We start from the raw sequence: 23,062 nt of genomic DNA on the forward strand, positions 1-23,062 counted from the left end.
CCCTGAAGGGCTCACAATTTTAAAAGAAACATATGATAGACACCAGCAACAGTCATTGGAGGTACTGTGCTGGGGGTGGATAGGGCCAGTTACCCCCCCCCCCGCTAAATAAAGTGAATCACCATGTTAAAAAGGTGCCATTTTACCCAATTAGCAGCAAGACAATTCTGTTTTATCTTTCATAACATTTTTATTCTTCTTGTTTTTGCCTTTAGTGCCCTGGCAGAAAGACTCTATACATATGCCATAAATAAATATCAGAGTATTCCAAGAATATCTTCAAAGCGTACAGCATTTAGACAGGACCATTTTGAGGATGATGTTTGGAATCAAATTCATTTCCACACTCATCCACACATAAGTGGATAGGATTTTCCTGAGGCCTGGTTTTTTGGTTTCCATTCAACCTCGTGATATTAAATGAAGCTAAGTATTTTTAATGCAATATGACTGTGTTTGAATACAATCTAAGCTTCACTTGTCTTACTCTCATCAAACAAAGGTGGAAACTTCTCTGTGTTCTACTAAGTGACAAAGGCAATAGCTTTCATACATATAGTGTACACACATTTTATTTTATTTATTTATTTATTTATTTATTTAAACATTTTTATTTTTTTACTTTTCTATCCCGACCTGCTCTTCCTCCAAGGAGCCTAGATCGGTGTACTACATACTTAAGTTCCTCCTCCCAACAACCCTGTGAAGTAGGTTAGGCTGAGAGAGAAGTGACTGGCCCAGAGTCACCCAGCAAGTATCATGGCTGAATGGGGATTTGAACTCAGTCTCCATGGTCCTAGTCCAGCACTCTAACCACTACACCATGCTGGCTCTCTTTTAGCATGTATATACTGCTTTTCAGGTGAAAGTGGTTTACTTAAAAACAATAAACTTCAATAAAAACATACAAGAAGCAACAAGAAGACTCTCAGAGCCAGATCTTTACATGTTGTACTCTTAAATCAGGCCCTCTGTTAGGCTATGCCTGTATTTTCTCCCCTCAGAGCAAGATGGCCCCTGGCCGTTACCAGATGGAGATTTTACTTTCCTTCACCATGGGAAGGGCAGGTATGTGTTCACATATAGTCCAGCTTTATGTCAAAGTCCCTGCAAGCTATCAGGGAGCAGTCCATACACAATTTGGGTTTTTCATTGCACATTGGTGTTTTGCCCGATTTATATCCTGGGTAAAAAATCCGACTTTTTGTGTCAGTCTTTTGGCAAATTCGAAATATCTGATATGCCCCGTAACTCGCAGTGCTTCACCCCTCTTAATCCCACAGTAAGACCTGCTGTCTGGGAAAGGCCCTGGTAGTTCTGTGATGGCAGCTGAAGGAGGAGCTGCAACACGAGGGAAATGGATGGTGATAGCCAGAGGTGGATTAATGCATAGGCACTATAGGCACTTGCCTACGGCGGCAAATTTTGAGGGGCGGCAAATTTTGAGAGTGATGTGCAAGTAAAGGGCTTGGGTCGGGGGGGGAAATTAACTTCAAGGTAAACTTCAAAAGGTAAATTCTACATTTTAAAAACCTCCACTGCACATCAGGATGCCAGAAGGATGGTGACGGTGCTGCAGGGATGGCAGTGAGAGCTCCCCTCATGGCCCTGCCTGCCTCCTGAATGACAGGTTGGGCTGTTTTCAGCCCATTTCGGGGCTCTCTACGCATGGGGAAAAGATTTAACTCCCACTCCAGCCCTTTACTTGTAAAGGGGAATCCTTGCTGGATTCCCCTTTACAAGTATAGCTATTGAGCCCCTCAAGCTGGGGCAGCAAATCTTGGGTTGCCTACTGGCGGCAAAATGCTTAATCCACCCCTGGTGGCTGCTCCTCAGGCTCTGCCTCTCCTTCTCTCAGAGCAGACATATACACAACCTTACCAGCTGAAGAATATAAAACCACCACTTGGCACTTCCACATTTAGCTGGCAGGAACTTGAAGAAGTGCTTTGCCATTGCTACACCACCCCGAGAGACTATCTTCAAATACCCCTGAGTTACCATGACAATGTAATGGATGCCATCTCACTCCTGCATATTGATTGGCACACTGCTTGTTTTCGCAGACCTGCAAAATGCATTTGCTAGGGTCAGGGGCAAGCCACCTAATGGCACAGTGGGGAAATGACTTGACTAGCAAGCCAGAGGTTGCCAGTTCGAATCCCCACTGGTATGTTTCCCAGACTATGGGAAACCCCTCTATTGATGCTGAAAGGCATCATTCTCGTACTGCGCGGGAGATGGCAATGGTAAACCCCTCCTGTATTCTACCAAAGAAAACCACAGGGCTCTGTGGTCGCCAGGAGTCAACACTGACTCAACAGCACACTTTACCTTTAGGGTCAGGGTCATAACAAGGTTGGAGTGGGCCCTGGGACAAAAAGTGAAATTGGGGGCTTGCTCCCCGTGGTTCTTCAGAGGTGCAAGTGGGAGAGCAAAGAGCATGGTATCATCCAGCTGGCAGGCCCCCCCTCAGACTCTCAAGGACACTTGTCTCCCCTGCCCCCTTGTTCAATTACAGCTACAGGTTCTGGAAAGCCTTCTGTGAAAGGCTTTCAGTGTGAGTCTGCTTCCTCCTTGCTACTATGGATGCTTGCTCTTCATAGAAAAAGAACCAGTACACAAGTACTGTAAGTGTCAGCAGCTCCTTCACCATCACCATTCACTTGCTATCCCGTCAGACCAGAATGAATTTAATTATTTTTTTATTTAATCGTTTTTTAAATATCCCACTCTTCCTCCAAAGAGCCCAGAGCGGTGTACTACATACTTAAGTTTCTCCTCACAACAACCCTGTGAAGTAGGTTAGGCTGAGAGAGAAGTGACTGGCCCAGAGTCACCCAGCAAGTCAGGGGCATAACAAGGTTCGAGTGGGCCCAGAAACAAAAAAATTTAATGGGCCCCCACGTCACTGCCTTCCTCTAAAAATTTGAATTATTCAAGGAAGCTCGGGCAGGCGTTGGGCCCCCGAGACAACGGTATCCCCTTGCCCTATAATAGTTACGCCCCTGCAGCAAGTATCATGGCTGAATGGGGCTTTGAACCCGGGTCTCCCCGGTCTTGGTCCAGCACTCCAACCACTACACACACTGGTGCACTGGTGAGTAAAGAAGCAGGTGGCTGTGGTGAGGAGGTAACCGCATTGGGAGCCAGCAGGGTTCTTTGTGGGCCCCGGTAGAGTGTGGGCCTCGGCAGGTGTCAAGTCATACCAGCCCAGGTCCTGACCCGGTCAGTGAGGGAAGGTAAGAGAGAATTAGGGCCCTAGAAGAGGGGATGTTGGGGGAACGTGACCAGCAGCTGAATGTGTGAGCAACTATAGCACAGTGCACAAGTTTAATGAGCATAGTGCCAGCTCATGATGTGTCAATTGGGAAGCCCCCTCTTCAAATCTCACTTCTCCTGTGAGCTCACTGGGTGGCCTTAGACAATCAACTATTTTCTCAGTCTCAGCAAAATGAGGATAATATTGTAAGGTCTATAATACAGTAGTTTAGCAGTAAGATCTGCCTTGCAGGGCTGTTGTAAGCACTACTGAGATCATGTATGTGAAGTATTTTGGAACAACTTATAAAGGTTAAGTAATTTTGTTAGCTATATTATTCAGCAAATAATAGAGCTGGTCTTGTGGTAGCAAGCATGACTTGTCCCCTTAGCTGCCTGCCACTCCCTTCTTACATTTTGTTGCTGCTGCTGCTGGCTATACTCCAAAAGGCTTCAATAAGTCTGTAGCGTGTGCGCGCACATGCACGTCGCGGAGACGTGAAGCACGTGCGCGACATGCGCGTGCGCTACAGGCTTATTGAAGCCTTTTGGAGTATAGCCAGCAGCAGCAGCAGCAGCAGCAAAATGTAAGAAGGGGTGGCAGGGAGGTATCCTGCCGCCCCAATTATTAAAAGAACTACGGGTGCTGGAGGGGGAAAGTGGCGGGAGGGGAAAGTAAGCCCTCCCCCCGCTCTTAAAGGAATCCCCCACCCCAGTGCCGGACCGCAGTTCCGCGATTCCGTGCACACCCCTAGAATGGAATTGGCCTTTTTCACAGCGGCTGCACATTGAGTCGACACTTTCAACGAGCTGTCCACCACGACCCCAAGATCCCTCTCCTGGTCAGTCACCGACAGCTCATGTCTCGGAGCTCATGACAGAGCTACCCCTTTGACTAGGGTTGCCAACTAGGGACTTTTATAGAGGACATGCAACTGTTTTGGGAATGAAGTCTTTTGCATTAGGAGGAATAGAGACTATTTGGGGGACCAAACAACTTTTTTTGCATGTGTTGTGGTGTCCAAAGTTGTGGGAAGCAGCTGGAACATTTTGTTCACTCCGAACACTTTGCTCTCATGAGCAGCTTCTCTTCCTCTGTCTCCTTCCTCTTCCTACTGACCATCCATCCAGTGGGGAAGCCAGAGCAGGGATTCTGCTTCAGTGGCAGGTTACAGAGCCATGTGATGCAGGAGCACAGATAGGTGGACCCGGCAGGAGCAGCTTGCTTCCTTCATGTGGTGGCAATGGTGGCGGCAGTGAGAAGTTAGCCAATTAACTTTACTCAGTTAGCAGTCACTTCTGCTAACTGAGTAAACAGGCACCCTTTAAAGTGGTTAATCTCTTCTGTTTATCATGGGAAGAGCAAATGGCCCTATCCAACCCAAGCACAGCATTCCTTTAATGGCTGATGCTGGTGTTACCGTGTGTTTCATTTTAGATTGTGAGCCCTTTGGGGACAGGGGAGCATCGTATGAAAACCACTGTGAAACCTTCTGTTGAAAAACAGTATATAAATATTTGTAGTTGTAGGGAAATGACTTGACTAGCAAGCCAGAGGTTGCCTGTTCAAATCCCCACTGGTATGTTTCCCAGACTATGGGAAACACCTATATCAGGTAGCAGCGATCTCGGAAGATGCTGAAAGGCATTATCTCATACTGCGTGGGAGGAGGCAATGGTAAACCCCTCCTGTATTCTACCAAAGACAACCACAGGCCTCTGTGGTCACCAGGAGTCCACACCAACTTGATGGCACACTTTACCTTTATAGTTGTAAAGAACAGCCAGTGAATGCACCACTGCACCAGCATGCAAAGAGGTTGGCTCGGTAGCTAGCTGGCTGGCTGGCTGGCTGCCCTGCCTTGAACCAAGCGGTGAAATTGCTGGCCTGGCTGGGGAGAGCAGGGTGGGTGACCCATGCAGGAGGCGGACCGAGGACTGTGTGTGGTACACCTAACCAGGCGAGGAATTGACAGTTAAGAAGCAGGGGCCTTGAGAAATCAGCACCTAGACAGCAGACTGAGCAGACATCACCTGGTCATCAGCTTCACAGTGGTGAGCTGTATTTACGCTCAAATTATCCAATTTATATCAAAATATGCATATGAAATACAAAAAATGCAAATTTTGTGCGAAGTGGAGACCTCGTTTTTTGGTGAAAAGCAGCCTCTATTTCCATTTCTTTTGGTGATGGATATCGACTTTCTTCTCTATCTGGACCTGGAAACTGTAACTTTGACCCTGCACCATGGTTCTCATGAAAATTGCTCCCCCAAAACTGATACTTGCTCAAGGAGGGAAGCTGCCATTGGCAGAGGAGAATGGGAAAGAGCAAGATCAGCCCATTTGTATTTCCAGTGCAGGATTATTGCCCTCTCTCCTGTATGTTTTCAAAATGTGTATGTGTGGGGGGCGGGGGAGACTCCAAAAACACAAGGGTGTGGTTTAGTATGGGGACTATACTAAATGGGGCTTAGTTACCCCTGCTAACTGAGGAAAAAGGCACCACTAAGTGGTGATTCTCTTATATTTAGCAGGGGGAGAACAAATGGCCCTATCCAGCCCCAGCACAACATCCCTTCTGTGGCTGCTGTTGATGTCTAACTTATGTTTCTTTTTAGACTGTGAGCCCTTTGGGGACAGGGAACCATCTTGTTTATTCATTCATTTTCCTGTGTAAACCACTTTGAAAACTTTTGTTGAAAAGTGGTATAGAAATAGTAGTAGTAGTAGTAGTAGTAGTAGTAGTATGGGGAAGTAATAGATACCCAGTACAACAGCACATACTAGACTTCTTCTATTAACTGAAACATTTATTGTTTATGACTCACTGGAAAAGTCCATGGCAGAAAAATTTATACTGGAAAAAGAACAAGTACTGTACAACTTAACTGAGGACCATCTCTGGTTACTGGTCCATCTAGGCCTAGGACTGCCCAGAGCCTCAATGCTCAACCACTCACAGAGACTTCTGCTGCAAAAATGAAACTTTCTTCTCTCACATGACCTGTCTCATTCTGAGGCCTTATGGGCTTACCTCTTAAAGAGGTGGGGCCCATCACAGAGAAGGCTGGAAGTGAGCCTTCCCCTTTAGCTATAGCTTGCCCCTTTGGCTTCTAGAGTCTCAACCCGAGACATAACTGCTTGTGCTGGAAATCCTGAAATTTCAATCCTGAGAATGAGGACAAAATCCTGAAGCATGGCAACCCTAGATATAGAAGTTTCCTAAAATGTTTTTAATTCTTCTTTTTAAATTTGTTATTATATTTAATCTGGTTTATATCTTACAATGAGCCGCCTTGAGCATTTTCTTATATACTGGGAAGGCAGGCTAGAAATATTATTATCGCTATTATTATTCATAGGAGTGTAAATGCCTTCAAACCACAAGCAAGGGGTTGGGCTGTATCTGCTTCTACCATTCCTAAAATTGCATTTCTCTTCACTCTGCTTTTGGAGCTATAAAGCAAGTCTGTGGGAACAGTTGAGAAGCTAAAAGCAGGAGCCCTAAACAAAGTTAAGTTTAGGAACATTCTGCATTCATATAAATAAAAACAAGAAGCACTCTGGCCCGTAATCCCACCTCAAAAATAAAATTCTCAAGCACGAGAGAAATAAAAACAAAAAGAAAATCAGCTAACTAGCTAATCCCCTTCATGCTATCAGGATGGGAAAGCGGTTTAGGTAGGTCTGGAAGGCAAATCCAGAGATTTCAAGACAAAGTTCACAACCTATTCACCAAAAACTCTATGAGTACTGAGTTTAAACCTGTTTTCTTTCCTACAAACGTTTGGGAAATTAGATCACGTATAAATAATTATCTAAATAAAAAGGAGAATAATTCCCAGCTCACTCTATATGCAATTTCTTTTTCCATACTGATCACAGATCAAGTCTGTGGCAGCCTTTTAAATGTATTTTTAAGGAAACTGGCACTTAATATTCTAGAAAAGTCTAGGGATTGTTTTAACTGAAGGAAACAGCCATTCATTTTATACAGGCTTTTGATTTAAAATCCTCCTGAAGGCAATTACTGTAATTTTTACCTCAGTATAGCTGGTTTTGATGAATAGCTCTGTCTTCTAACTGCAACTTATCTCACCAGTGTTAAAGCTACAAACAGAGATGAAAACATTTCCTTCGCTTCATTCTTTAAATTGTCAAAATAGAATCCAAGTACCTTTTTCCAGATGCTGTGGTTGTTTACCAGGTGTGCAGAGGGCAGGGAAGAGACTGCACAACCATCACTAATCCACCTACACAATGTTCCCTAGCTCATACTTCTGTTGTGAGGAGAATTTTTTAAAGGGGTGGGACTCTCAGAACCATCACATCATCTCCTCACTCCAAGAGATGAGGGGGAAACAACATGACTCCATCTTGAAGAGCTATTCTTACTAGTTTAACTAGCTGGAGGGGGGCCCGGAAGGGTGAGGAGTGAGGCAGCATCAACGGACGCCTCTCCAGTTGTCCCCGGCTGTTTGGATAGTTGTGGGATAGGGATGTGCAAAACGTTTTGATGTTGAAATGATTTGACTCAAAATGGGCCGTTTCAAGTGTCTCGAGCTCCAAACGAAACCACCTTTAAATAAAGGGCCTGTTTTGAGCTCGGAACAAAACAACCCTGTTTCTATTCAAAACGTTTCAATGTTTCGTGCACCATTTTGGAGACCTGCTTTTCCCTTGCTGATTGGCTTTCTGGCACTGGCTTTATATCCTATGGGGGTTGGGGAAAAGGTTAAAAAATGGTTAAGAATCGCCTGCTTGCCCTTTTGTGTGTGTGTATGGGTTGGTTAGTAGGTCTCACCCATCATGCCCTACCACCCAACCCACTTTGGTGTCCCTAGGAACTATCCATAGGGAACAATGGGGTGTTTCCAAGTTTCCCCGTTGTTCCCTATGAACGAAACACTTGAAACATTTTGAAGTTTGTTCTGTCGGAACAACCAGGTCGACCGTTATTATGATGAAACGTTTCAGCCATCTGTGTTTTGTTCTGAGCTTGAAACAAAAATGCAAAATCTGTTTCGTGCACATCCCAATTCTGGGAAGGAAACCTCTGGTGTTCCAGTCAGAGTCAGGTAGCTGCTTCTCTTTTCAGCACACAAGAGAAGCGGTCAGCCTCTTATTCACCTTCTCCCTGCTCAATATTGTGATTATACTAACTTGACTCAACAACCCTTACAACAGCCCTGAAAGTTAATATATGAGATGCACTTTAAACCTTTGAATTGCATTATATAAATGCTAAGAAGTTTTGTTGTTGTTGTTGTTGTTGTTGTTTCACATATCCTAACCATTATCTTCCCAGTGTTTAAAACCTAACCCAGAAAACCTTTCACAGAGTGGATTTTCTGTCCTGGGATTTCCCTGCCATCTCCTTACAGAGAAACGTTACACATTATATCACATTCATTCTGTCCAGCTCTCCCTCTCTCTCATATACATTTAGGGGGCTGGGAGGACATAAATGATAAATTATTTTAAAACATTTTTGTTCCTCCCTAATGATAAAGCCAAATCGCACAGATGTCCTATGTGACACTGGCCCAGTTCAGACAATCACTTACGTAAACCATGGTTCAGGTGATCACTCAGGCAGATCTCTATAAATTTCCTTTTCTTCCTCCCCCAACACACAGTGGCTCCCTAATGCCACAGAACAAACCCAGATCTCTTCATATCTGAAGTTTGAGATGGCACACAATGAGGAACAAGATTCCTTAAAACAAGGATCCAACACCTGGGGCTATTTAGTTTAGAATAAAGACGACTGCGGGGAGACATGGTAGAGGTCTATAAAATTATGCATGGTGTGGAGAATGTGGAGAGAGAGAAATTCTTCTCCCTCTCACATAACACTAGAACCAGGGGTCATCCTATGAAATTGATTGCCAGGAAATCTAGGACCAACAAACGGAAGTACTTTTTCACATAATGCATAATCAACTGGTGGAATTCTCTGCCACAAGATGTGGTGACAGCCAACAACCTGGATGGCTTAAAGAGGGGTTTGGATAACTTCATGGAGAAGAGGTCTATCATTGGCTACTAGTTGGAGGGCTATAGGCCACCTCCAGCCTCAAAGGCAGGATGCCTTTGAGTACCAGTTGCAGGGGAGTAACAGCAGGAGAGAGGACATGCCTTCAACTCCTGCCTGTGGCTTCCAGCGGCATCTGGTGGGCCACTGTGTGAAACAGGATGCAGGACTAGATTGGCCTTGGGCCTGATCCAGCAGGGCTGTTTTTATATTATGTTCTTAAGGGACATCATTTTTCTAAGAGTAAATTTAACTGAAATTAACATGCACATTATGAACCTATGACACTGTCTTATACAGAATCATACTGTGGATCCCTCTAGCTCATTATTGTTTACACTGGCAGGCAGTGGTTCTACGTGGTTTTAAACACAGATCTTTACCAGCCCTACCTAGAGTTGCCAGGGAATGAATTTGGAATTTTCTGCAGGTAAAACAGGTGCTCTACCACTTAGCTACAATCCCTTGCTGTGATTGTTCATTCTCAGGATGGTCAAAAATGCGCACCATCATGTAGCTCTACTGCTAAGTGCCTCTTGAGGAACAGATGGAGCACATGTATAAAAAATAAAATAGTAAGTAAAAGAAGAGGAGGGTCAGGGCCAAACCACACATGGTGTGAGAGGCCCACGCACGGATCTCTGAGCGGAACAGAGCCCTATTCACATACTGTGTTCAGTGCATGGTCAGTCTGTGTTCAGTGCTCACATCTACAGTTATTTAGACATTAGGTTCAACACACATACCGCAGCACAGTTCCTATCTGCATCCTGCATTTGAGGGAGCCTGTACCCAAGTCCACTTCTAAAATGTACACATGTACAGTCATTCACACAAACACATTGCATTTGTATTTATTCACACAAACGCACACAGACACACCTGTATGCACATACAATGTAATGTCTGAATAGGGTTCAGAGGTGCTAGAGGAAAGACCAGTTTCCTCCCCACTGTTTCACAATCGAAATCCCCTGAAACTACCATTAGTTCAGCAGCTGTATACGTGTGTGTACACACACACACACACACACACACACACACACACTCTTACACTTTAGACGGTTAAAATGGGGAAAGGATTAAACACCTCTCTCCCTTTGAGCTGCTGTCTCAGTCAAAAGTCAGAGCTTGCTGCTGCTGCTTTTAAAGGAAAAAAAGTTGGCTATATTCTCATGCATCTTCCATATCACATGTGGTTTCGCCCATTGTCTGCAGGAGTATAACTGCACCACCTCCTCACTCAATCCATAGCAGGTTGCACAAGAAACCAGCTGCCTCTCAGGTTCTCCCAGTCTACCAGGGTCAGCATGTGGAAACAAAGACAGCATTACACTTGGTTAGATTCTTCCTGGGTGGCCTTTGCAGGTTCCCCTGTCTCTCTAACCCAGGGATTCTCAAACTTGGGTCCTCAGGTGTTATTGGACTTCAACTCCCATAATCCCCAGCCTCAGTGGCCTTTGGTTGGGGATTATGGGAGTTGAAGTCCAATAACACCTGAGGACCCAAGTTTGAGAATCACTGCTCTAACCCCTAGCCTGCTTCAGGGATTTCTTATGAGGATCAACGGTGTGATGTCCCAAAAACATTTGAAAAGACCCTCTACTGCCAGAGTTGCCAACCTGAGACTCTCCAGCTGCTGCTGGACGACAATTCGCATCAACCCCAGCTGCAACTGTGGCTGGGGATGATGGGAATTGTAGTCCAACAACAGCTAGAGAGGTTGGCCACCCCTGTCCTACTGGTTGAGCTGCTCCGACACTTTCCCTCCTGGCACTACCACTTCCCAAGGGGATAACACTGCCAAGAGCCAGCCTGAGAGTGTTTAGTATTTACTGAGTCAGGGGAAGAATTGCACTGTTGAGAAGTGTAACACACATTGCTAGAACAGGGGCTGCACTCACCACCACCATTCTTGTAACAGAGATAAGGGAACCGCCAGACGTTCCCCAAGCCAATGATCTCCCCTGCCACAGAGAGCACATACTCCAGCTTGTTGTTCCAGTGGTCTCGTTCTAACGTTTGGTCCACCGCTTCCTTTTTCTTCTTTTCCCCAGAAGGTTGGGCAGGTATTTCTCCATTGATCACTGCCCCGGGGACTCTGTAATCCATTCCACCTTCACAGGATCAGTGCCACCTTTCTTCCTCCCACTGTTATGCTTACCACGATACTTGAGACAAATTGGAGCTGGAATAGAAGTGAGAGAGAAACTCAGGGACATACGCAAAAGTTCACCCCTCTGGCTGCCTTGCTCTCAGCAGCAGGAGATGTTGATGTTCCTTTTGCACAACATGTACCCATAGACTTTTACTAAGGTAGGAGGTGTTTACTTTGGATTAGAAGTACGCTGTCAGCTTAATTTTTAAGAGATTCATTTCAGAATGTTCTCATTTCTCACAGAGCATCCTTGCAGCCGGCATTTGCTGAGGGTTTGTAAACCACCAGGTATTTTGTTTGTTTGATTCACTTCTGCTTTCAAGTTTATTTCACTTGTAAAAACAACGCTGGGAAAACACTGCAGTCCTGTTTACACCTAGAAAAATGAACTCAGAAATGCTGGGTTCACCATGCTTCTTGGGGTTACATGTGCTCCTGTTACTGGCCCATCTGCTGACCCGACCCATGGGATCAGGCCCCACCCCCACCCCGCATACCCAGATGACTGTTGCTCCCAATGGATATTTCTGCAGCATAATGCTGCCAGGCCATTCACTCATTTCCTCCTAGATGTGTTCAGGGGATGCATAAAAGGGAAAACAGGGAGATGCCCACTGGCCACATACCCCCAATGTTGGGGCACATGCTGGCCACATCTGCTGAAATCCACACATGGGATTATGCACAGTTATCTTTGTGTGTAGGGCTCCTCCATGCTTTTGGGAGCCCTGATTGCCCCCAGAGCTCCTGAATGTATGAAGGAGTCCTGTGTGTGTAGTACGTGCATGTAAGACCACTTTATACTAACATGCAATGCATGGACATTGGTGAGGGGAGGTTGGCTAGCATGCACTCTGACATCAGCGGTATGGTCCCATTTCCCCTTCACACATGGGAGGGGGAAGATGTGTCTGGCCCTGATGTCTGACACCATGTGCTTATGATGTGACCCAATTACATCAATTACCAGGAGAAGCGCCAACTCTGGATATTTCTTAAATACAGGTAGCCAAATTCAGGAGTAGAGCAACTTGCGCACACGCACACACAGTAATACTTGACAAAGTGCATTGCAACCTGACGACTAAGATAATGTATATTCCTAGGCTCCAGAGTTCTATAATGATCATTTTGGGGTTTCCTTTTGGATCTCACAGCGGCTTTTGATACTATCAGCCATAGTATCCTTCTGGAGCACCTGATGGCGTTGGGGGTAGAAGGCACTGCTTTGCGGTGGTTCCACTCCTAGCTTTCAGGCAGATTCAAGATGATGTTGCTTAGAGACTGTTGCTCTTCAAAATCTGAACTTTTATATGGTGTCCCTCAGGGCTCCATATTGTTTCCAGTATTAACATCTACATGAAACTGCTGGGAGTGATCATCAGATTTGGTGAAGGGTGTTATCAGAATGCTGATGACACCCAAATCTATTTCTCCATATCAACATCATCAGGAGAAGGCATAACATCCCTAAATGCCTGCCTGGAAGTGGTGATTGGCTGGATAACAAACTGAGACTGAATCTAGATAAGACGGTGGTACTTATTGTGCGGGATCAGAAATTGGAAGACGATTTTGATCTGCTGGTTTTGGATGGGGTCACACTTCCCCAGAAGGAACAGGTACAAGCAGTCTGCAGGTGCCTCTGGATCCAAACCTCTCCCTGGTGTCCAAGGTTGAGACGGTGGTTAGAGGTGCTTTCTATCAGCTTTGGTTGATAGGCCAGCTGCATCTGTTTCTTGAGCTAATCAACCTCAGAACAGTGGCACATATGCTGGTAACCTCCAGACTTGACTACTGCAATGCACTCTATGTGGGGCTGCCTTTGTATGTAGTCCAGTAACTGCTGTTGGTACAGAATGCCACAGCCAGGTTGGTCTTTGAGTCATCTTAGAGAGACCATATTACTCTTGTATTGAAAGAGCTACACTGGCTGCCAATAAGTTCCCAGGCAAAGTTTCCAGTGCTGGTTATAACCTATGAAGCCCTAAACAGTTTAAAGGTAAAGTTGTACCGTCGAGTCGGTGTCAACTCCTGACGACCACAGAACCATGTGGTTTGTTTTGGTAGAATACAGGAGGGGTTTACCACTGCCATCTCCCATACAGTATGAGATGATGCCTTTCAGCATCTTCCTATATCGCTGCTGCCCAATATAGGTGTTTCCCATAGTCTGGGAAACATAGTAGCGGGGATTCAAACCAGCAACCTCTTGCTGTCTAGGCAAGTTACTTCTCTGCTGTGTTTAGGCCCAGTGTATTTAAGATAATATCTTCTTCGTCATGAGCCCCTCCATCTATTGGGATCATCTGGAGAAGTCCATCTACAATTGCCACTGGCTCATCTGATGGCTACTTGGGTATGGGCCTTCTCTGTTGCTGCCCCAAGGCTTTGGAATATGCTCCCTGCTGGAAAAAAAAAGCCTCCCCATCTCTGACAACTTTTTAAAAGGCAGTCAAGACACATTTGTTCACCCAGGCTTTTAATTAGATTTACAGTTTTTAACACGATGTTAAACGGTTAAATTTTAGTGTTTTAATTTGTATTGGGTTTTTTTGTAAACCACCCAGAGACGTATGTTTTGGGCAGTATACAAATATGTTAAATAAATAAATACATACATAAATAAACATAGTGGGCATGCCCTTTGCTGAGAAGGGTAAGGCAGGGGAAGTGACTGGAGTTACTTAAGTGGATTGGATCTGTAATCCGTTAGGCAGTTCACAGGTTAGCCCACTTGCGCCTCAAACCTTTACATGTCTGCCATCTTGAATTAAGGTAGATGACAAAATCACGAACTACACTGTTGAGGTGTCCCTACAACTATAATCAGTTTGGTTCATATTGGTCCAGGCATTGCAAAGTTGATGGGGACATGGCTGGGTGGATGGACACCCACTCACACTTATTCTGCTGGGTGATTTCATAAGCTTACTTTCCATAAGGAAAGTAAGTTAACAAGTTTGTGGAGTGGTGGAGATCAAAGATACCCAGCAAAACATTCGGGGCATGTGCCCCAGAGTCCAGGATTAACAGCGCCCATGCTTTCAGGATTTCAAGCATTCAATAGGAATGCTTGAAAATTCCAGTTAGTTGAAGTATAGTTCTTCTCTTCCCTGCCAGTCTTCCCCCAGCAAAACAAAAAACTTTACCTTGTGGAAAGGGGAGTGGGGAACCAGCAGTGGGAAAGGCTTGCTTGCATATAGGATTGGCCCTGCAAGGTCTCTCTTTAGGAAACTGTACATGGAACATCATTTCCTGCCAGGGATTATAGGACTTGCAGGTTTCTTAATCAGATACTGGCAGGGTTAGCATGTGAAGGACCCAGACTTTGGGGGAGGTTTCACTTTTTCGCCTTTAGAAACCCATATTCTTATGACTTAGAAACCCTGACAAGATCAGAACTCCCTGTTTCACATACATGGGCATTAAAAGGTTTATTTTCACATATGTATATCCCACCTTCTTACCAAAGTCTCAAGGCAGCCAATAAATACACAATAAAATAAGCAAAACAAAAACACAAAAACATGCAGGCATACCACTCACATTATAAATGTTTGCTGTAGGAAATACCATTTTAACACAGCACCCAATTATCAGCTTCAGCTTTCTTTGCTCAGGCTGCTGCTGTAAGTGGAGATACAAAATAGTCACAAACTCCACCGCCTTTCATTGCTTTCTAGTGTATTTCCTGTGCTTTGTTAGACAACCAGGATGACGCTTCCAATCCTGCCTTGCCCCGCTCCACCAGCAGCTTTCGTGCCTGACAGCACTCTTTGCAACAAGACTTTTGCCCTGCTGCAGCTGTAGTGGTGTGTTGTTGTGAAAGACGACAGCCCTATTCAGACATTACATTGTGTGTCTATGTAGGGACCTGTTCACATATACATATTTTGGTGTAATGACTGTACATGTGTTCATTTTTTAAATGAACCTGTATCCTGAAATGCAGGATACACATTATAAAATGTGTTATGGCTTGTTGTGTTTTATCATTATGCATAAAAATACAAATACATTTTTTAAAAAAACAAAACCCTGCTAACTGAGCAAAGAGACACCTTTTATAATGTTGATTCTCTCATAGTTAGCAAGGGGAGAGCAACTGAGCCCTATCCAGCCTCAGCACAGCCCAGCATCCCTCCAGTGGCTGTTGCTGGTGTCTGCCTTATAGTTCTTTTTAGATTGTGAGCCCTTTGGGGACAGGGGACCGGAGCCCATGTTATTTATATATTATTCATTTTTATATGTAAATCATTTTGAGAACTTTGGTTGAAGAGCAGTAGATAGATATCCATAGTAGTAGTCGTCGTATTTTTAAAATGTGTTGCGAGCTGCCCAGAGAACAATTTATTATGGTGTGGCTAACAAAGTTTATTAACTATCATTTATTATTATTATTTATTATTATTATTACTCAGAAGCCCTATTCAGACATTATGTTGTAGTATATGTATGTTGGAGAAAACCAATTGGATGACAGTTCGCTCTTCACTCTCTCCCTTCTACCTCCCCAACTTGCAGATATGCTATTGACTTCTGATCTGAGAACTCATCCCAGCTTCAAGCAAGATAAATCCTCTCTGAGTGGTTGGTGATGGGGAGTGTCAGGCAGCATCCTTCCTCTTTTCCTGAGTGGCTGGCTAGTGTGCAAGTTTCGTCCATCCCTCCCTCAGCTTGACTGACAGGCTCAACAGCAAGAGAACTGTCACTGAGCATCAACCAGCCAGTCACAATGAAAAGATGATCCCCCCGGCAATGGCACTGAAAAGATGAGGGAGAGATGCTGCCTGACATTCCTCCTCCCTTTTCTCCAGAAGCTGAGGCAGAGCTGAAAAGTTCTTCAGTTAAAGGCTTTTAGGGAGCCTTCTTGAGTCAGCCCTGATAAAAAAGAAGGGGGAAAGAGAAGGCGGTAGTAGGCTGGGAGAGGGGGCAGGAGGGCCATCTTCACTTGTTGGCCCAGGGCCCACTCCAAGCTTGCTATGCCCCTGTAGGCATGTATAAGTGTCTCTACACAGGTACAAGTCTTTGAATGATTGTACCTGCAGTCATTTAAAAAGTGAACCTAGGTACAAGGTCCCTCAAATGCATGGCATGGATAGGAAGTGTACTGCTGTACCTGTGTTGAACATAACCTGTGAATGTAACAACCTGTGTTGAACATACCTGTGCACACTGTACACTTGTAAGAGTGTTTATCATAATGTGTGAATAGGACATAGCTGGCACAGAAGGCAGAAGATGATGTGTATTCTGATATGCACCCCCAGTCTGCTTAATACAAGCAGAAAGGACTGGAATGAAGGAGGATCAGCCCAGCCACTTTGCCAACTGGAGCAGGTTTCTTCTTTTCCCAGACCCCTTCCTTTCAGCTCCCCATCCTTCCTTCCTTCCTTTATTTATTTGAAACATGTAATATACCACCCACACCAAAGACTCTGGGCAGTGTACAAAAAATGCAAAGCAAGACAACATTAAAATTACATTCTAAATTAAAAATGAAAGTAACTAACAAAAAAGAAAAAAACCAAATAGGTAAACTACAGGGCAAAAGCCTGGCAAAAAAAAGAAAAGTATTCAATTGAGATTTAAAAATCAGTAAGGAAGGGGCTAAACGAATCTGAAGGGGAAGGGAGTTCCAAAGAAGTGGGGTAGCAACCAAAAAGGCCCTTTCATGGGTCCTAGCACCCCAAACCTCTCTGAAATCAGGAACCGACAAAAGGGCCATCTGAGATTATCTGATTGGACAGGATGTAACTGGATGGGAGAGGCGGGTCTGTAGGTAGACAACAGCATGAGAAAAATAGGCCAACGCAGAAGGCATTTTGTGGGGGGCAAAAGTGTTCATGAAATACACCACACTTCTCAGCACTTCTCTAGCCAAATGCCGGTGCAATTACAGCAATCATGAAGAGCCACCCTAACGCAACACGAACGGTAAATCTCTCCAAGGACGGGAATTCTCTCCTTTATGGCTAATTGCTGCAAACTTTGGCAGAGAGGGCTGTACAAAGAGGCTAACACACACACACCAATTTCCAGTCTTTGTTTACATAGTAATCCAGCTGAAATCCTTTCTAGAGGAACACAGAACCAATAGTTATTTCTTAGTTGTCACAGAATTCAGAGTGAAAAGGCACTGCCATTTATTTTTACCCGCTTTGTTGCCAGAAGCAGTGTTTGGGGGTCACACAGAAAGACACCTCTCTATATGGTCTAGCAAGTCGGCTAGCAGCCTGCCTCTGATGGGCATTTCTACCCAGCCTGCTGCTTGTATACGGTACCTCATAGAAGAGATTCCCTGCAGTCAGATGACTTGAACTCCTCATTGCCTTAGACATATTCATCCTGATTATGACATTGAAAACAACATAAGCAGCCCTAAGAAGCTGAGCAATGGCAGAAAGCATCTGATATAGGACTGTAGCATCAGTGTGGAGGTCCCAGCATCATGTCTTGGCTGGTTATTGTGCAGGATTAAGACTGAAAACAAAACCACCAAAAGGTCTGGCAGACAGGTCAGGTGTATGGTTTTCCTTATACCAAAAAGGGGGAGAAGTATTTCACCAGGAAATAAAACTGCTGGAAATAATGTTGTGATAAAGACACAAAGCCCCTATTCCACAGACACAGGCTTTAGGTGGCGGAAGCAGTTCGAACCCGGGAGACCCGAGTTCAAATCGCCATTCAGCCATGAGACTTGCTGGGTGACTGGGCCAGTCACTTCTCTCTCAGCCTAACCTGCTTCACGGGGTTGTTGTGAGGAGGAACCTAAGTATGTAGTACACTGCTCTGGGCTCCTTGGAGGAAGAGCGGAATATAAAATGTAAAAACAAAATTTAAAAGATATTCTTGCTGCATTGTGAGTGGAAATAAGGAGCATTTGTGGATTTTTGTATGTCAGAGGGAAGAATCAGGAGGCACTAGAGATAGGGGTCCATTAAAATGCAGGACCAACTGAGTGAAGCCATTAACTTCCATGACTTCGCAGTTGGGAGGGAGGTCTCAGGCTACAGCAGGGGTCTGCAACCTCTCAGGAGCAGTGTGTCAAGTCTTCATTTATTCACTCTGATCCATGGTTTCACATGCCAGTAGTACATGATGTTTAACCAGTCCTCCCACTTTGTGGGGTTGCCCTTCACTCTACCCCCAATTTTCAGCATGCAGCTCCTCTCATCCATCCCCATAGCAAAGTCAGAGAGAGATTATCCCCTATGCTGGTGGTTTTCAGGTGCTTCATGTTGGAGAGGGAATTCCATTAAGGGCATATTTTCACATTCAGCCCTATGCATGACAAGCTATAGGTGGTGAGATCCCTTCCTGGGCATATCTTGTAAAGATAGAGAGCCCAGTTCCTCCTTTGCAGTTGGTCACCTTCACTGGGGTGGTAGTGGAAGGCATAGTTATTCAAGTATTGCCTGCAAATTCTTGAGATGACAAGACACAAACTTGTTTGGGATCCTAGCCTAGAGGGATATGATGCTTGCATGCAGATAAAAAGCATCATTTTTGTTTTGAAAGCATCTCAGTAAATGCCCTCACAAGATCTTTCCTGTATCAGCATCATGCATGGTGCATCCAGTGCCTTTCTTCCATTCCCTGCTTTGCAAGTATCTTTCATGAGGTCCAGCTTGCACCAGCACAGATGCTCAACTTCACCACATACCAAAACAGAATGTCAATTTGCGTCACGCCACTTCTGTGTCTAAGATCTTTTGAATCCACTCTCTACTGAGAATTGCTTCAGGGAAATGATGCTGCTATAACAGAGCATTTGGCATTGGTCAGTCACTGATCATCCCTGCCAGACTCAAAACTTTTGATTCATTCATTCTCACTCACTGAACCCTTTGTGAAAACACAAAACCCACCTCAAGATTCCAAATCTTACACCCAAAGTAAAGTAGCTCATACACTACTATGGTCGTTGAACATACAGCCAGAAGGAACAAGAATCTAGGTTTTTTAAAAATTGAATTAAAAAAACCCAACCCCTTAAAAAGAGTGAGAGATGTACAAAGAAATCTTTCCCCAAAATAATGGTTAAGCCACACAACCAGAGATTCACACAAAAGGCACCTCATGATTCCAGTACAGCCGAAGGCAACAGAAGCAAAAAGTACAAAGCCAAGTTGTTACCTTATGGAATGAGCTGTCAAGGATCTGTCTTGACTGGGAAACAGAAAAGCAATAGTGAAAGGTGCTGGCTATTTAAAGCATGGAAGGAGAAACAGCCATTCTGCAATGGTGTAATTCTAGACTTTGCCCAACCCACATTCCTCTCTCCACCCCCACCCCACCCCCCAGACTGTACAATAAACTATCCATGACTACCCTGATGCTGCTCATTACTAAAAAGGAGTTCTCTCCCACTGCCCATACAGCTTCTTTCTCCCATCTGTGCAGAAATGCATACATAAAGGATAGCAATGTATAAGCTGACTCTTTTTTCACTGGCTGTGCCCATATCTGTCAATGTCCCTCTTGCTCAGCTTGGTCTCAGCAACCCATTTTACTTCCCCACTTCCAGCCATAAACCTTGGCGATGGAATGTTAGAGGATCTTTTAATGGGGAAATTATGAATGATAAAGGAGGAAGCAAATAAAGCGATTTCACCCTCTCTCAAAACTCAGGGTCATCATCTAGTGCAGGGATTCTCAACGTGTGGGTCCCCAGATGTAATTGGACTTCAACTCCCATAATTCCCAACCAAAGGCCACTGGGACTGGGGATTATGGGAGTTGAAGTCCAATAACATCTGGGGACCCACACGTTGAGAAACCCTGATAGTGGCATGGATATTCATACACAATATACCTGTTGAATTTTTATGATAAGTTGTATTGGGAAAATGGGAATAGAAGTCAAGTCTTCTGCAGTAACAGTGGGGAAACTGAAAAGCTGTCCGTGGAGCAGCAGAGATGAAACAGAAGGAAAAAGCCACTGGTTATAGGTAGTGATAGATTTAATGCCCTGCACATCAAGAATGTCCTAAAACTTTATGCCAACCTTTGCATGTAGCTGGCATAAAGGAACTACTTTGATTACATGCTCTCCAGAAGAATTCCAACAAGAGCACAAACTTTTGGCAAGGTCCATTACACACAATTGCAGTGCACTTGTTTATTTACATGTTCGAGGAATGGCAGTATAATTATAATTATTTTATGGAATTTTATTTGATCAGTGTTTTTATCATTGTGATTTCACACATTTGCAGTTTACATAGTGAAAATAAAATGGTGGTTTCTATTTTCATAACAGATTAGGATCTATAGAATATTATATGTGGTGGGTGGGTTGTTTTTCTCATTTCTGTTGGACTACAGTTCCCATCATCCCCAACTACAACATTGTGGTTGGGGATTATTGGAGTTGCAGGCCAAAATCATCTAGGGATCACAGGCTGGGAACCCCTGTCATTGAGCATGGGTAGTAGGCAAAAGATAAAGTCAGATCTAGTAGATCTCTGAATGGATTTGCAGAATATGAGTAAGAGTTTCCAACTCCCAGTTGTGTAACAGAAAGAAATAAAATCGCATAATTAAAAAATTATCTGCTGTGACTAGCTATATGCTGATCCCTTCTCTTCGCTTCATTGTTGCTTGCTTGTAAATTGAGTATGAATGGGTTGCCTTTGACCTTTGTGAATCTCTGCCAGCCAGTTACAAGAGGTGACATTAAGCTCTTACCCTGTCTAATTGCGGGGGGAGAGTTAAAGGTAACGTGTGCCGTCAAGTTGATTTTGACTCCTGGTGCCCACAGAGCCCTGTGGTTTTCTTTGGTAGAATACAGGAAGGGTTTACCATTGCCGTAGCAATTGCACATAGAGTCAGATCCAGTTAAGAATGGCAGCATAGGAAGAAAAGGTGCTTCAATTTAAATTCCACGCCACTTCCCCACCAAAGCTAGCCTGCCTGAAGCGCCGTCTTGTTCCCAAAGGATGCCACTGCAGCAAGTGGCACATATAGGGGCAAATATCCATTGGTGGGGGAATGTTAGCAGAGAAAGAGCATAAGACAAGTTGCACAACTTCGGCTCTCAACATACAGTGGGTATAGGAAAGAATCACCCCCTTTGATAGACCTTAAATTCTTGTTCCCTTACATCCTGAAATGAAAACACAAAGAAAATTCCCTTCACCAGCTGTACTTATCCAATGCAACCTATAACATCCAACTGAAAAACATCACAATTACAGTCCAGAAAAAGTGTCAGAAATAAAAAACAAGAATTACTGAGATTGAAAAAGGATCACCCCCCCAATGTCAATATTTAGTTGAACCACCTTTTGCTTTAATAACAGCCTTGAGTCTGTTGGGATACTTCTCTATCAACCTTGCACATCTAGACGGAGCAATATTTGCCCACTCCTCCATACAGAACTGTTCAGGTTCGGTCACATTGGATGGTAGGTGTTGGTGGACTGCTATCTTCAAATCTCTCCACAGATTTTCTATGGGATTTAGGTCTGGGCTCTGACTGGGCCACATGAGGACGTTCACTTTTTTCTCCTTCAGCCACTGTGTGGTCAATTTTGCTGTGTGCTTCAGATCGTTGTCATGTTGAAAGGTGAATCTTCTGCCCATCCTCAACTGTCTGGCAGAGGGTAGCAGATTTTCTTCCAGAATCTGACGGTATTTTGCCCCATCCATTTTTCCTTCTACCCTAACGAGAGCCCCAGTCCCTGAGGCAGAGAAACACCCCCACAACAGGATGCTGCCACCTCCATGCTTCACTGTAGGTATGGTGTGTTGTGGATGGTGAGCTGCGTTGGATTTACGCCAGGTGTACTGTTTGGTGTTGAGGCCAAATAGTTCAATCTTGGTTTCATCTGACCATAAGACCTTTTTCCATTTGGCATCAGAATCTTCAAGGTGCCTTCTGGCAAAGCTCAAACGAGCTTTAATGTGGCCTTTCTTGAGAAGTGGCTTTCTCCTTGCGACCCTCCCGAACAAGCCACATCTGTGGAGCGCTCGTGAAATTGTTGTCACATGCACAGAACCACTCTTTGCCATGAAGTCCTTTAACTCCTTCAGAGTGGCCATTGGCCTCTTGGCAACCTCTCTTACCAATTTCCTCCTTGCTCTTCCATCCAGTTTGGAGGGCCGACCAGATCCAGGGAGGATAGCAGTCCACCAACACCTACCATCCAATGTGACCGAACTTGAACAGTTCTGTATGGAGGAGTGGGCAAATATTGCTCCGTCTAGATGTGCAAGGTTGATAGAGAAGTATCCCAACAGACTCAAGGCTGTTATTAAAACAAAAGGTGGTTCAACTAAATATTGACATTGGGGGGGTGATCCTTTTTCAATCTCAGTAATTCTTGTTTTTTATTTCTGACACTTTTTCTAGACTGTAATTGTGATGTTTTTCAGTTGGATGTTATAGGTTGCATTGGATAAGTACAGCTGGTGAAGGGAATTTTCTTTGTGTTTTCATTTCAGGATGTAAGGGAACTGGAATTTAAGGTCTATCAAAGGGAGTGATTCTTTCCTATACCCACTGTACATTGAACTACATCTCCCATCATTCCTTACTATTGGCCACTGTGGCTGGGGATGATGGAAGTTGTAGTCCAACAGCTAGAGGGCCA

The 23,062-nt window shown here is 44.4% G+C and overlaps 1 protein-coding gene across 3 annotated transcripts in view; it reads right to left on the reverse strand.

Moving 5' to 3' along the window:
• The window catches only part of LOC128328164 (sodium- and chloride-dependent GABA transporter 2-like), a 93,306-nt gene extending 73,671 nt beyond the window's left edge, over positions 1 to 19,635 (reverse strand). For all 3 annotated transcript variants that reach the window (XM_053257873.1, XM_053257872.1, XM_053257871.1), the window contains exons 1-2: positions 19,602 to 19,635; positions 11,206 to 11,489 (exon numbers count right to left, since the gene is read on the reverse strand). In XM_053257873.1, the coding sequence (XP_053113848.1) occupies positions 11,206 to 11,413 (208 nt within the window). In that variant the 5' untranslated portion in view covers positions 11,414 to 11,489; positions 19,602 to 19,635. The remainder of the gene's footprint in view (positions 1 to 11,205; positions 11,490 to 19,601) is intronic.
• Between the last annotated feature and the right edge of the window lie 3,427 nt (positions 19,636 to 23,062).

Source organism: Hemicordylus capensis, chromosome 5 (genome assembly GCF_027244095.1).
Source record: "Hemicordylus capensis ecotype Gifberg chromosome 5, rHemCap1.1.pri, whole genome shotgun sequence".
Taxonomy (NCBI): domain Eukaryota; kingdom Metazoa; phylum Chordata; class Lepidosauria; order Squamata; family Cordylidae; genus Hemicordylus; species Hemicordylus capensis.